The sequence below is a fragment of the Rhinichthys klamathensis genome, unplaced genomic scaffold (assembly GCF_029890125.1).
Source record: "Rhinichthys klamathensis goyatoka isolate OS25496 unplaced genomic scaffold, OSU_Roscu_1.1 h1tg000154l_1, whole genome shotgun sequence".
NCBI lineage: Eukaryota > Metazoa > Chordata > Actinopteri > Cypriniformes > Leuciscidae > Rhinichthys > Rhinichthys klamathensis.
This window is the reverse complement of record NW_026606689.1, coordinates 88,457-103,823: the sequence shown is the minus strand read 5'-3', so window position 1 is coordinate 103,823 and position 15,367 is coordinate 88,457. Positions and strand designations below refer to the sequence as shown.

The 15,367-nt window shown below is 40.7% G+C and overlaps 1 protein-coding gene across 1 annotated transcript in view; it reads left to right on the top strand.

The window, feature by feature from the left end:
• The first annotated feature begins 680 nt into the window (after window positions 1-680).
• Window positions 681-15,367, top strand: part of LOC130090926 (uncharacterized) — a 95,438-nt gene continuing 80,751 nt past the window's right edge. Inside the window, exons 1-3 of the mRNA XM_056258573.1 lie at window positions 681-919; window positions 6,886-7,149; window positions 9,201-9,342. Coding sequence (XP_056114548.1) covers window positions 776-919; window positions 6,886-7,149; window positions 9,201-9,342 — 550 coding nt within the window. The 5' untranslated portion in view covers window positions 681-775. The remainder of the gene's footprint in view (window positions 920-6,885; window positions 7,150-9,200; window positions 9,343-15,367) is intronic.

Sequence of the window (15,367 nt, the reverse complement as noted above, 5' to 3'; positions counted from 1 at the left end):
GCCACAGCTGCAAGAAATGCGAAATCCTCCTCACCTTTATTTCCTGGAAATCTCTCTGTTTCAAATCGCATACTACTTTAACTGTTGCTGAAGTATTTAATATGTATAATGTGTATAAAGTTCTGTTCTGCTGCATGACCTACTACATGTTTCAAAATGTGCAGGATACATCAGAACACACTGCACAGGATAGATGCATATATATATTAGATATATTAGATGATAACTGAGTGCCACTCACATCCTACTTGATGAGGTGTGACAGCAATTTTGCATACTACAGTTTGAAACTTGTGAAATAATGCCTCACTTTTTAAAATTAGTATACAGCACATTATTCAATAAATTGTAGGCCAGTGTTCCATTCTGATCATAGCCTGTGTGTATCATTTTAACATTAAGAATAGCCAACTCATTATTCCATTCACATTTGATTAATTCCCAAACAAATCTCAAAATACCGATTTTTTTAAAAAGATTACAAGCATTGACAAATCTGGTGTAAATATCCAGTATAAAGCTGTAATAAAGAGTAGAAGAGAATAGAATCTTCAATGCAAGTGAAATTGTTTTCTGTAAAGTCTTTTCTATTTCTCTCTATAAATCATTGTTTTTACATAGTGAAATATTTCTCTCTCTCTCTCTCTCTCTCTCTCTCTCTCTCTCTCTCTCTCTGTAGGTGGAATGGACTCGGACTCCGCAGCCCATAGAGGTGCTTGTTTTGTGTCTGAGGGCCGTGAGAGAGAAGCTGCCCAGAGGTCTGTACTCACTGAGCATGTCTCTTCAGAGTCAACTGGGCGGCCGAACGCTGCGCTGGTCTCGTCTGCAGGAGCAGCAGTGGGCTGGAAGCACAGAACCCGTGGAACACCAGGGCCGATACTGTGACACAGAGCTCAACATTAACCAGAGCCTCTACATGGTAAGAAAACCCCAGCAAACTGCCCTCCTGAGACACCCGCAGAACTGCCGTTTATTTAACCCCAACAACAAAATGTCTGATGTTCATGGAACTGATTTGATGATTGTTGATGTGAGTGGATTCATGCTACATTAAAGAGCACAGCAATCAAAACTCATCACCTTTTTGTTAGGAATTGTGCGGTATTTTACTACTATCAATCACGGGCGCTGTTTAGAGGGGCCGTCTGTCATCTGACGTACAACACTGAGGGCATTTGTCATGTTTTTGGCAGCAATGATGAGATTTCTTTTCACAATTTAATAAGCTAAAAAAAAACATTTTTTTTATTTTATTAAAAAATATTCTGTTTTCAGCTCACCTAGGGCAAAGGTATTCTCAAATTTTTTTTTTTGCCTCTTGTTCAGTCTAATTAAAATTTAAAGTAACATGATTTTTGAACGTTTTGTCACATCTTAATTTCATTGTGTTCAATCTACCTTATTTAAAACTAGAGTTCACTTAATCCATTTGTGTTAGAACTACATTGATCGTTTTTGTTGACATACAGTATTAACTGAGCAGTGGATTTGTAGTTCTGTAAATCTGTAGGATGCTTTGCATTAGGAGAGTAAATTTATGGATTAAGTGTTATTTTATGTTTTTCAGTAAAGGTAAAGACATTTTAGTGTTTAATGTTCAGTTATGTTGGGCATTTATAAGAGTTTCTGTAATGTTTTTGAATTTTGTGGTTGCTATTGTGCTGAAGAGTAGCACTTAGAAGAGTAGGCAGGTATATGATGGTTACGCTGTGAGTTTAGTTGCTTCACTCAGTGAGTCATAACTATGGTAATGTTAGTACAGTCAATAAATTAATTAAACCTCACAAAAAACCCCCCAAAAAAACAAGTTAGGCCAACATAAAAAAAACAATTGTTTGACAAATGTAATAACGTTAAGTTTAACATACTACGGTAAATTAATTTGACCTAATCCAACTAAATTGTGTTGACCTAACTAAACTGGTTTAATTTGAATGACATACATTGTGTATAAATCTGTAAGATTTTTGTGTCCAATGTTTAAATCCAGAGAAATTAGCAGTTTTAACCAGTGTAACAGCCCGTGTCATTGCGTCGCCTGTCAATGATGTACCATCTGCGTTACCCTCGTATGCCTCAGAGACAACAAAAATAGTTTAATCAGAAAAAGCCTAATTTGTGGTAATAGTAATTTTCTCCACCATACAATATATTTAAAAAAAATGAATTGCATTTTTCTATCAACACAAGTCATTCAGCTTTAATTAATATGATATTATATCGATCTAGCTTACTGCAACGCACAGCAAGTGTCTGACATACAGAGTAACATTATAATATAACTTTTAACACACCCAAATGCATTTTTAGTATGATTGCTTTGACCATGTAAAACAGTGCTGCATTAGCCCACAATTTGAATTTGTCAAATTAAGTGACCTGTATAAGTAGTAATTCAGCACTTGCAGCTATTTCATTATATTAAATAAAATAATGTTAATTTTTAAGAGATGTAACTGTAACAAAGTTCAAGTTCTGGGAAGAAGGAGGCTGATGTTAAACATAAATGTATTCGTAAAATAAACATAAACAACAAAACGAAAGGAGCGGCATCTGTTTTTTTTTTTTTTTTTAATGCAACATGTTTTTATTGCATTATTACTTTAATACAATCCTTCAGCAATCATTCTAATATGCTGATGTGCTGCTAAAGAAACATTTCTTATAATTACCAATGCTAAAAAACAGTTGTGCTTGTGCTGTTTCATATTTTTTTGTGGAAACAGCATTTTTTGTTTTATGTTTTACACTTTTGATCAGTTTAATATGTTCATACTGAGGGAAAAAAAAAGTATTTATAAAAAACAAAACAAAGCGCATAGTGTTGCCAAGAAGCATTAGGTAAGGCACGTTTATTTGTACAGCATATTTCACACACCATGGTAATTTAAAGTGCTTTACATAGAAAAGGAATTAAAGTAATCATAAAATAATCACAACATATGCATAAGAAATAAAATATCATGTATAGGAAATAAAAAATAACAATCATATTTAACTAAAGGCTAAAACACTATTCCAGACTCACTAAATTCGGGGCTCCTCTGTCTGAATGGAGGTTGTCAGAGAGCTTCGGTTCGTGAGACATTTAGGACAATTATACAAAACATTTGACGATTTGTTGCCACCAATCACAATCAGGTATTTCAGAGAGCCACGCAAGAAAAATACACTTTATAGATTGACTGCATTCTGCACAATGTTAGCTTTGGGTTTGTGCAGAACACCCACACAAGGATAGGGAAAATGCTTTTGATATGGTGTGCCTTCTGAGCATTTCAGTGATCTTAATTCCAGCGAAAATCAAATGTGTCGGTCATCAGACAGTACTAAACTCCAAAACAGAACCGCTCCAGTTATTCTCACTGCAGTTCCACTTGAGTTATTAAATATAGAGTCAGAATGAGGCTTATGAAATGTGATATTACACAGTCAGTGAGTGTATGGAAGTGGAAAGAGACTGTATTAAAAACTGCTGCTGAAAGCTCAAGGTTTGACTTGAGGGACAGTCACTGTGAATAAAACAGCTGCTTTTCTAACATGACATTTAGTGTGTGAACGTAAATCAAATTTATAATTCATTATACAAGAGCTGACGATTTATTGGGATAAAAATGAAGTAGAAATGCAGTGAAACCTGAATTCCAGCAGTGTCAGAATTCAAGTAAAACTACTGAGACAGATAAGAAAAATAAATAACTACATGTGCATTTAAGAAAATATTAGTGCCATTCAGAGCAAACGGACAGTGTTAAGGTTATAAGGTTATCTTGTTTTCTGTTGGCTGTGAATGAGAATCAAATCAGTCACTGTGTGGTGAACAACTATGCAAATATATACTGCAAATATTTGGAAGTAAAGACTGATTATTAATTTATGAACTGTAAGAAAGACAACCAATGAAGGATCCGTGTAAGTCAATGGCAGACGTTAATCGTTTAATTTAAAAAAGCACAGCACACCTATGAAAAAATGAGAATAATCTCATAATAGGCTTTTTATGAGAATAAAGGGACATTTTTAACAATAAAGTTTTGATTAAAGTGTAGTCTTATATTTTAAAAAAAAGTATGTATAATGCTACAACTTTATTCTTCAAAAACTACTACTTGAATCTTGTAACCTTACTTTATTCTTGTAAAAGGCCTATTATTGAATTGTTATTAAAACATTGCGATTTTATTCTTTTAATATTACGACTTTATCCTCAAAATCTTTTAAATTGTATTTATTTATTTATTTTTAATACTTTTTGACATGCACACCAAAAACCGAAATAATCTTCAAAACAAAGTTTGAATGGGAGAGTTAAGTTGAGTTGTTTTAGGCTGAATTAATTCTATTAGTTTACTTCAAATCCTAACCAGAAATATTGTTCAGCCAGTGCCTTGCAAACACTGTAAATAAAGATCCTAAAATGTGATCAAGTTCAATCATTAAAGCCCTAAATCTAGCATGCGCTTGTGTAGTCAGGCCTATATCTGCAGACAGAAGCATCTGACACAAAGAAAATAAAGTGGGCCGCTTTAACTGAATACTCCTCCTCTCTGGTCCAAAACCGTGGGCTCTGATTTGGCAGGCAATCGTTTAGCGCTCCATTGAGATTGTCTAGTGTCAGTCTCCTCTATCCTCTACCAGCTCTTATTTATAGCCAATCCTGTTGCTGTTGATGTTTATGTTTCGAAGATTTCCATCAGATTTGTCTGTAATTGGCTCATTTGCTTTTTGCTGTTGCCCACATTACCGTGTGCTCTTGCCTCATCTCGTCTGTTTTCCTCACAGCTTTCGCAGAGGAAATGAGGAATTAGCGATAGTAGGAGGAAAGCTACAGCTCATCATGTTTTTCTTGAGTGTCTCTGGCTGGTGCTTAGAGTTGCTCTGGTTTGATCCATCTTGCAGATTTGAGTCTTTCCTTCAAGTGGGATGTGAAAGCCGTGATGGTCCAGGCAAGGAAGCGGAAGATAAGAAGAATCTTTCACATCTTTGCCAATCTGAAGTCTTAGTCTCATTTTTTTCCCCCCCATCTCTTCATTCCATTGTTTCATAGCGCTTCCATCTAAAGCAAAAACAGTCGATACGATATGTTTAAAAGCAAAATTAGACCAGCAGTCCATGAGGGAAGCCCACTCACAAGAATAGTTCATCCCAAAATGAAAATGCTGTTATTTAAACCCATTTGCTGTGTTTTTTTTCTGTAAAAAAAGAAAAAAGAGAGATTCTTTACACAGGTCTTGACACAGTCTGTAGAACTTTTTATTGTATTTATTTTTTTCTATGTATGCCTTCAAGTTTGCGTTCTCTCTTTTCCCTCTTTCTCTTGTGGAGTTTGCTCAGTAAGCACAGGTCTGTTTTGAATGAAATGCGATCGCTGTGATGCTTTAATAGATTCCCAGCATGCTGCAGTTCCACTTGAGAACTGACATAGGCCTGAAACACAACGTCTCAGTCATTTTATTGTTTTCACTCTCTTTTTTTAATCTTTTTTTCCCCCTGCCAATTGATACAGTCAGCAATGTTCTTGCTTATTTTTCAGTGAATTAAGCGTCTGAAATATTTTTCAATATGTATAATGCAGGAGATTATGGCATGAATTTGAGGCCCGACGCAGGGAATCTGTGCCGTTTTTTTAGGTGCGAGCACAAAGCGATTAGAAGAGAAACACATGATGAATGTGATAAAACAAGTCTTCTCCGTTTTCCATTACTCCTAATGGAGGGATGAAATATTCCAGGAATGATTGATGAAGTCAAGCGCTTCTTTCTGTCAGTTCATTTTTTAAAGGTCTGTCTCTTGCTTGATGGGTAAATAAGGATCTCTGTGTGTTAAACGCTGGTATTCCTCATGCCACATTATCCTGATATACCACATTTTCCGTTAAATGTGCCTAGTTTACATGTTCTAGTGATGTCACGGCTGTCATGTTGGGATCGTCACATGCTGGCGCCCCTGCTGAGATGGCTTCCTGAAACCAGCTGTAATCTCATTCTGATGTTTCATCATCTAGGTTCAAACTTTAGATCATATTTAACACATTTACATCTTTAGCTAGAGAGGAAATGCTGTAGACCACTGGTTTGACCTTGGGCCCCATTATTTTTATTTTATTTTGTGTGTAATATTTAAAAAAAATAAAATGAATAAATAAATCTTTATTCATAATTGCCACAATTTGTCTTTACAATATCTTTCATTAATATGTTTTTACTACAACCCAAAGTTTGGATTAATGAGTAATAGGTTAGGTGAGTAACAGGGTTTTAAACAAACAAACAAATAAATAGATTTTTTTTTCTTGCCGTGCTGTAATCAATTTTTTTGATGTCCTATTTTTGGTGTGACATTATCATCATCATCATCATCATCAACCTTGTATACTCTACTTCTATAAATATATTTCAAACCTGTCTATATATAAGATGCACTTGTACATTGTGCAACAACATAATGACCATTGTGTGCTGAATTTTGTGTGTATATCCTACTTAATCATATTTTGGGGACAAAACCTCCAAAAAGCTCATTTTTGGGATATCCTCATTTGTAAAAAACAGTGTAGAAATAAAGTAAATAAAGTTTTCAGTTAGGGTGTTGGTTAGAGTTATGTTACAGTATTTATAACTAGCTGTATATAAAAGCAATAGAAGTCTATGTTTCCATTTAGATACAAGTGTGTGCTTGTGTGTGTTTATATAAATGTTATTTTTATTTATGTATTATGCAAATTAGTTTAGTCTTGCTTAGGTCTGCTCTGTGTTTAAAGTGCTTTTTAAATCATTTTGACTTTGACCCTGAACTCCCTCTGTCTTGTTTAAAATAGATTATAATTTTCATTTGTTTTAGATGATAGGTTTTAGATTTAGTTGTTGTTCTCTCTGTCTCTCTCAGGTCTTACCTGCTTCATGTGATCTGTTGCCGTCCAGTGTGCTATTGTTCAAGCTGTTATGTCTGCCTGGTGATCACAGTCATGTGAGTTGTGTGGTGGGCTATGGTGCATTTCCCATCTGCGACTGCTCCCTTCAACTCTTCAAGGGCAAGTTCAAGACCCCTCTCTTGCGTGGCAGGCCGCACTCCTCACTCAACCAATTCCGCAAAATTGAGCATCTGCTCTCCACTGACCTGGACCACTGGCTATGCAACCTCTACTTCCAGGTACACCTTTAAGATGTACTAAACATTTACAGTCGCTGTACTGAAGACACACAGCAATCTAATAATTATGGAAGTTTGTTTCTGCCACAGAATAAAAAATAAAAAAGGTAGTTGCGACTTTTTATCTCACAATTCTGACTTTTTTTTCTCACAATTGCAAATTTACATCTCGCAATTCTGACTTTTTATAAAGTCGCAATTGTGTGTGATAAAGTCAGAATTGCGTGATATAAAGTCGCAATTGTGTGTGATAAAGTCAGAATTGCGTAATATAAAGTCACAATTGCGTAATATAAATTGGCAATTGTGAGTTTTTATATCGCAATTTCAACTTTTGACTTATCACTATAATGTTAAAATTCACTGACTTGTAAGCTACTTGCATTTAAATTAGACATAATTAAGTTTTTATTATAATAACGTTATATTAACAGGACTATATCATAGTTATGTTTCTAATTAAATGGTGACTGTCATTATAATGACAGACTGCCGTGACAGATTTTATTCAAAAATACATTAAATATTGAAAACAGGTTACGTAAAAATACAATGAACATGCAATATAGTGCATACATTTAGCAAAATGGTCCTCTCCAGGGTTATTTTTTTCTAGCTGACTAATGAGTTTTTGGAAGTTGAGTGGCTTTTCTGAGGTAAATGTAACATTACGTGACATTGTTTACAAGCTGTTTTATCTACTTCTTTCCACGGTTAAAACACTGATTGAGTGATTTGAATGTGACATGATACGTATTTTCTGTAAGCTGTACTGTATCTTTCAACACACCTTCTGAAATCATGCTGTAACTTTTCGCGTGACCTGAGGCGCTACAGCGATATCGATTCCGATTTTCTTAAAGAAAAAAATCTCTCCCGAATAATGCAGTAAAACTTCAGGGAACCCTCTCATTTGGTACATTACAACAATAATGTTCTTGGGATTTAAGAAACGAGATTGTTTTGTTCAAAATGAGAATCAATTCAAATCACGAAATCGTTTATTTTTTTTATTTTTTTAACCCAGCACTAGTAGTTACCTTGACTGAACTCTGTTCTGGGAGAAAAGGTCCTGTTTTGTATATGTGTGTGAGAGATAGAGAGTGTAAATGGCTCTTGCAAGAAAATTGGAAATTGGAGCCAGGTTGTAAACAAACCACATCTTTACTAAACAGATCCAGATACATTTGAGAAGAAGCATTGATCCTTTTATTCAACATCTTAATGAAGTTGAAAAGCAAAGCAATGACTTATCTCAATCTAATGCATTCATAAAAATAGGGAATTTTGTGTGTACTTCACAAAAAGTCCTTAAAATGCCTCTCCAACCCCATGCTTGTTCAAACTATATACTTTGAAAATGCTTCCAGCTTTGTTTAACACATTTTACCATCAATTCTACAGACATATGCAGATTTCTCCCCAAATCAGTACAGAAAATGCCCAAAATTGTCAGATTCCACCTGGGAGTGAAACAGTCCATGATTTTAGTAGTAAAAAAATTGTCAAGGTAGTCGACTTGTCCTGGCACTTAGTATGCATGCTCTGGATTGGATCTGGATTAAATCATGTCGGCATTCCATTCCTATTCTAACTATAATTTCCTTTCAATTCTCCACTGTCCTAAAATGTTCAATAAATAAATAAATAAATACAAACATACATGCATGCACACATAAAGAAAGTCAAAATAGAGGTGTACTTTCTGACCCCAAAAATATCAGGTCTGTTTTGGAAGGGTCACAGACAGCAGAGAGAGAGAAAAAAAGAACAGCAACACTAAACAAAAAAATAAAATGCAACTAAGCATATTTGAGCAGAGGAACGATAGCAAAAGAAATGAGCTTATCAGTATTTAAAAGGGAGGAGAAACACTTACATATGTTTTGTTGTTGATGTCAAAGGCTGTGTCCAATCAAACACAATTAAATCCCTGTTCCTAAATTATCTGGGTCCTGAAGCAAAACCAGTCGAGAGCCACTGCTCTACAATATCTATTAGCCAACTCTCATAATCAGTCTTTGTCAATCAGCAGACATCCCTCTGTGCAGGTGAAGAGACTCCCGCGGGGCAGCACCGGGGTGCCGGAGCGCAGCTTCACCCTGCAGATCCCCTCTCACCCCCAGCTGAGCTCCAGCCAGGGGCTTCCTCCCCACCCGGACACCTCCACCCGCTCCTCTGCCTCTCTGCCAGGTAGGACTTCTGCACCCCCTCGACAGGAATAAATGCCAACGAATGTCACGGCCCGCCACAGACTCCCACACAGAAGCAGAATGGCAGCTGCCAGTTAGAATCTGGTGGGGCATTCATGCAGAGCAAATGAACCTTCTGCATTCAGACTAAAGCACGTCCAATTTACGCAGCACAATACGCGACATTTAGGCCAAATTGTTTTCACTGTAAATGAAGCTCACTAACATAAGACACTCGGCTTTACAGATGATTGACAATTCTCACTGAATGCTATCATCATCATCATCATCATCCGTTGGTGCGTTAGCAAATGGCACATATTTCCTCTAATCAAAACTCTCAGCCGGAAGCCGGCTCACATTGCTGTGTTGAACCGTGAGCAGTCAACGTAAGCGGGATTGGGTAATAGCTAGATCTCTAATAGAGCTCGATCACTTGTGTGCGCCTCCATTAGCTTATTGAATTTTTTTCAGTGCGTTCATTGTTTGCCGTTTGTTTGGGAAATAGCAGATGATTCTGGAATGGGACACATAGAGAAGCTTTCAAAGCGCTCGGCATATGTTTGTGTGCTGAACACTGTTTTGAAGAACTTCACAGTCACATTCAACAAACAAATGAAGCAAATCAAGCGGGTTGTACGTTTGTTTTCACGCTACGTCACTGGGGCCCTTTTGCCTGTGTTCTTGTCTGCGTAATGTTTTTAGATGATTCCATCTTTGTTGGCTTTATTTTGTTTATAAATTATGTAGACAGCATGTATATGCCTAGTCCTTTGATGGTGTTTCAATACTTTTGTCATAAGCTCCCACATTTTCAAACATCAGACTTAATCTTCTTGTGCTTTGGCCATGAATGAAACCTCAAATTGTGTGACTTATTGAGAAGAGGCATGCAATTACTTATTATAAGCGTTTAGAGAGACAAATTTTAGTTTGAAGGATGATGAAATGGGAGGGAATATAACCATTACACTCTAGGTGGTATCCGAGCCATATCTAGAGACCAGAATATCATCAAGACTTGGAGGTGGGCACTTTTGACTCTGTCTCTTAAGCAATCACCCTTCAATTGCTTAGCAACCACCTCATTTAACGACAAAATTTGCTGCTTAACTACATAGTACTACGCATCATTGGAGAAATTAACGAGCTAGTCAGAACTGTATCCTGAAATCGTAGTAACATGTTCGCACCTCTGTCGTTTTAACCACGTTGGTTCAACAATATAGGGCTGTCGTACGTCACTCGCAGGTGGAGGTGTAATAACTTCTACCGATTAATCGATTCAAGAACTCAATTATTGTCAGATTATTATACTTCAAAAAACAACAATATATATATATATTAATCACATTAACATGCAGTATCTAACTGGTGTATACTTCACTTCTGTAAGCGTTATATACTGTTCATTCAGTCAACAGCTTTCTCTACAACATAATATCTCCAAAATGCTGTTGTAATGACCTTGGCATCTTAGGACTACTTCGCTATTTTTGATGCCTGTCGTTTCGCTTTATTTGATGGTTGATTACTCTGAGGTTCCTTTACACATGGATGTGCCATGCACACTCTTAAAAATGGCAGTGATTCTTTACATGCTGACATATATAGATTAAAATGTGTATACAGTATATATTTAAATGGAATGAAAGATATAGAATGTACTGCATGTTAGCTTGCTTATTGTCCAAGAGCATGATCTCACAGGTCAAGAGCAATAGTTTCAACCTTACAAGTTTGTGATGCTGTTTCCAAATGTTTATTGGGACTATGGATTTGGGAAATGATGAATCGTTGATTAGTAGCGATGGAACTTGTTAGTTAGTAACGATGGAATGATAGTTGTTGTTAGTAATGATGGAACTTGGGACCATAGTTGGCTAATGATGCTTTCTGGAAATGCCCTCAGAACACCTTAAAGCCTTGTTTATAGTTTCGATAAATGATCTAAGCGCATGGTCTAAAGCACACGCCACAAGTGCACTTAGGGCGTTTCCGAATCCACTTTTGCTAGTTTACATCATAAAAATTGTCCATTTATTTATACGTAAATTCTGCCCTACATTCCTTTTCAAGAAAATGCTCTGTGACCCTGTCGTACCAACTAGGCGTCTTTTCCAGTTACTTGACCAGTGTCCTCACAATGGCCAGCAGATCTAGGCTGCTTACAGTGTATAATTGTGTGAAATATATGATGAAAATTGACTAGCAATTTCGCCAAGCAAATACCAAGAAATAGGTTGCAGCAGTTTGTCTTTCGACTACTCTTGGAAAATCCGCGATGGGACTGAGCTCGAATAGCTTCAGCGTCAGCGACTTTTTATAGTACAAAATCGCTGTCAATCAAAAGGAGATGCAGTCTTTCGACAGACCCTCCAAATCATCACGCAGAAGCCCGGAGTCCAGGCCAGCCCACTCCTCCATTCACCCTCAGAGACGCTGAGCGTCCGTGGGCGGGACATAATCGCAGCATTTATCCAATGACCGACTAGTTACGAAGCACTGAAAAAAAAACTGTTCAGAGCAGCCCCATTGAAGTCAATGGACGCTAGGCTTCAACAGGGAAATGCACTGTGACGCTACGGGAATGTATGAGAAGGAAATCGAGTCAGCCTGCTATATGTAGCTGATTCTGAACAAACTCATATTCGAGATGAACGTGTTCTAACGCATTTTTAGTCAATAAAATGTTAACACAATAGTACATATTCGACCATTATTTTTTTTAGATTAAAGGGGAAGCCGAGTTTCCCTCGAGTCTTAAAGAAATCCCCACTGTTATTTACATGGCGGAATTTGCAAGCGGAAAAACGGAACCCTTCTCTAGCGAGGAAACGGATTTGCTTGTGCGCGAGGTTAAAGGGCACTATCTACTATCTATCTATGAAGACAGTCTACGGGACAAAGTGTATGCACATTGTGGACCTGCTTATAGGTGCATATTACTAACGCGCTCTTTAAATAACCAAATAAATTTTGCGCCATTGACTTTAGATCAGGTTTCTGTTGGTCAATGGTGCAGTCTATTTCAGTTGCCTCAAAATAGCAACGCGCCAACAATGCCCCCGAACACACCAGACCAGCACGCCCATGTGTATGATACTGTGTCTGTGTATGATAGGGCCCTTTCATTTAGGGTGTATTCACACGAGGAAAGTCCGATAGTTCACTTGCTTTGGTCCGGACCAAATAATTCTTTTTTTTTTTTGGTACGGTTCGCTTTCACACTGCTCTTTTTGCAAGTGAACCAAAATTTGTAAACAAAACCACACGTGTGCTAAGGTCGTCCATTCATTGGACAAGGATTCTCAAGTAGGGAAATCAGGAAGTGCAAAAAAGGCTCAGCATGGAGATATTTCGTACTGCAATATTTGTTATTTTACTAATTTTGTGTTATTCTGTACAAACGCAATATGAAGAAACTGCGCAGAAGACGGATAAGGTATAAAGTTTTCATTCATAGAGAGGGGGTATGTTCACACATTCAAATAATGAGATTCTTATTGTATATACTGCTAACAAGTGCTGTCAATGTTAACGCTTGCGATTAAGTTTGTCCAGTTTAACGCAGCATCATCCTTGTATTGTAACTATCGTTCCCTTTCGTAGTCACTCCGAGTTACGTCGGATGACGGAGAATGGGGGTTTCGCCAGAAAGCCAATCCTCTTCGAGTATTAAAAAACGAGCCAATGGCAAAGAAATGCCATGGGTCTGCGGAATTTGCATAATGTATCTCCGCCCCACCGCGTGGGTATTTAAGGAGAGACACCTGCAACAGCAGATCATGTTTTCGCTTCGGAGCCAAGAGAACCTCTTCACTCCACAGCCACAAGACCTGAGTTTACAAGTGACTCACCTCTTCGAGACGAGCGAACTCTCCAGTGTTGGTGTGACGGCGGTACCCAGCGAGTCTTCACATTGCCTGCGATCTGTGCAGTGGTCTGCCTGACTTTGTGTTTTCTCCCTGGTCGCCTCAGCATTGCAGAGTTTTTCCTCTCCTAAAAGAGCTGCACGTGGCACGTCTTTTTAAAGATGTCTCGCCCGTGTTCTTCTGGTTGCGGTCGATATTTGTCATCTTCTGATGGGCACGAGCGCTGCTTTGTGTGTCTGGGCTTTGAACACGCTAAAGCAGCGCTCGTGGATGACTCATGTTCCTTCTGTGGGAACATGGCCATCGCAACACTAAGATTAAGACTCAATGATCTTTCAGTGAGAGTCCCCGCGTCCACCACCCGTTCTGCTTCCTCCACGAGAGGTGGTAGTTCGGCTGGGGGACAGGGTGATCTGAGGGTGACGGTGTGGAGCAATCCGACGATACGTCCTCGGACCACGCCCCCCTCCGCTGTGTTGCAACCCGCGAGTGCCGCGGTGACTCAGGCGGGTCCTTCTTCGGAAGCCCCGCGTGTTTCATTCGGCGCTCCAGAGGATGACACGATGTCGATCGCGGCATCACAAGGTGGGCTCGAGTCTTCGGGAAGTGAGGATGCGGCTGCGTTGCCTACTTCGGGAGTCCCAGCGTTGCCCGTGTCGGATCCCGAGATGACAGCCATGCTGTCCCGGGCAGCCGTGAGCATCGGGCTAGAGTGGAACCCTCCGCCCTGCCCCGAGCGCTCGCGGCTGGACGATTGGTTTTTGGGTGCGGCTGCCGCCTCACGGCCTCAGCCAACCCCAATTCCTTTCTTCCCGGAGCTGCATGAGGAGCTGTCGAGATCATGGAAGGCTCCTTTGACCTCCCGTGAACGCTCGTCAGCTTTCTCCGCCTTTCCTCCCCTCGATGGCGCAGCTGTCCATGGGTACACTGGGATTCCCCCGGTGGAGCGCTCTGTTGCGATGCAACTGTGTCCTCAGAGCGCCTCCTCTCGTGGCAATCCGAAGCACCCGGCCAAGGCCTGTAGATTCTCGTCATCTATGGTGGCGAGGTCTCACAGAGCTGCAGGACAGGCGGCTGCCGCCTTGCATGCGATGAGCACCTTACAGGTCTACCAGGCCCAGCTGCTCAGAGACATGCACGAGGGCAGGACTGACCCAGGGACGTTCGACGAACTGCGTGCCGCCACTGACATCGCTCTCCGGGCGACGAAGGTGGCCTCACGCTCCCTGGGTCAGGTGATGGCCACTAATGTGGTCCAGGAGCGTCACCTCTGGCTGAACCTGGCCGATATGCGGGACGTTGAGCGGACTCGTCTGCTCGACGCCCCCATATCCCAGGCCGGCCTCTTCGGCGGAGCGGTTGAAGACTTCGCCCAGCAGTTTTCAACCGCACAGAAGCAGTCTGAGGCGATCAAACATATTCTGCCCCGACGGCCAGCTGCTGCCTCCACCCAGCCGTCGGCACAGACGCCTCAGCCTGCTCGCCGCCGAGGGCGCCCTCCTGCAGCTCCCGCCCCTCCCGCACGGCCCCAGCAGCAGCCTTCACCCGGGCCGCGTCGTGGAGGAAGCCGCAGGAAGGCGCCCCAGCCCCCTCAGGCCCCGCGCCCCGCTAAACGCCAGGCCAAGCGGCGTTCCTGAGACGGGCTGCTCAGTGATGGTGTCGGTTTTTTCCCAGGAGGCGGTTGCAGGCCCCCTCCTTCCCCCGGTGGAGGGCCGGGGGAGAATCTTTTGTTCTCCACTCCCCGCTGCTCACCCACGGGTGGGCAGCACCCTAATGTGGTTAAAGAAAGAACCGAAATGTCCATCACTGAGCATACAGAGCCGGATGACAGTGTGCGACGCCCCCGTGCCTCGCCACTCTCGTCCTGCTCTGTCTCTGAGGGCGAGGATGACAGTGCGTGCCGTCCCCGGACCACACCACTCTCATCCCCCTCTATCGCCAGACCCCTGGCAGAGCAGACCCCCGCGGAACGCTGGTCCTTCCCTGGTCTCCTCTGTCAGGGCGCGGAGCTTGGCTGTGCACACGCTCAGGGCCGCTATGCCACCCTTGCCTGTGCCGGTCACTCCGCTTCGCTGCCCCTCCGGGGGGACGTCTGTGGCTCGGATGATTCCGCTGGATCAGTTTTTGGGGGCTTGGTTAGAGCTGCCCAAT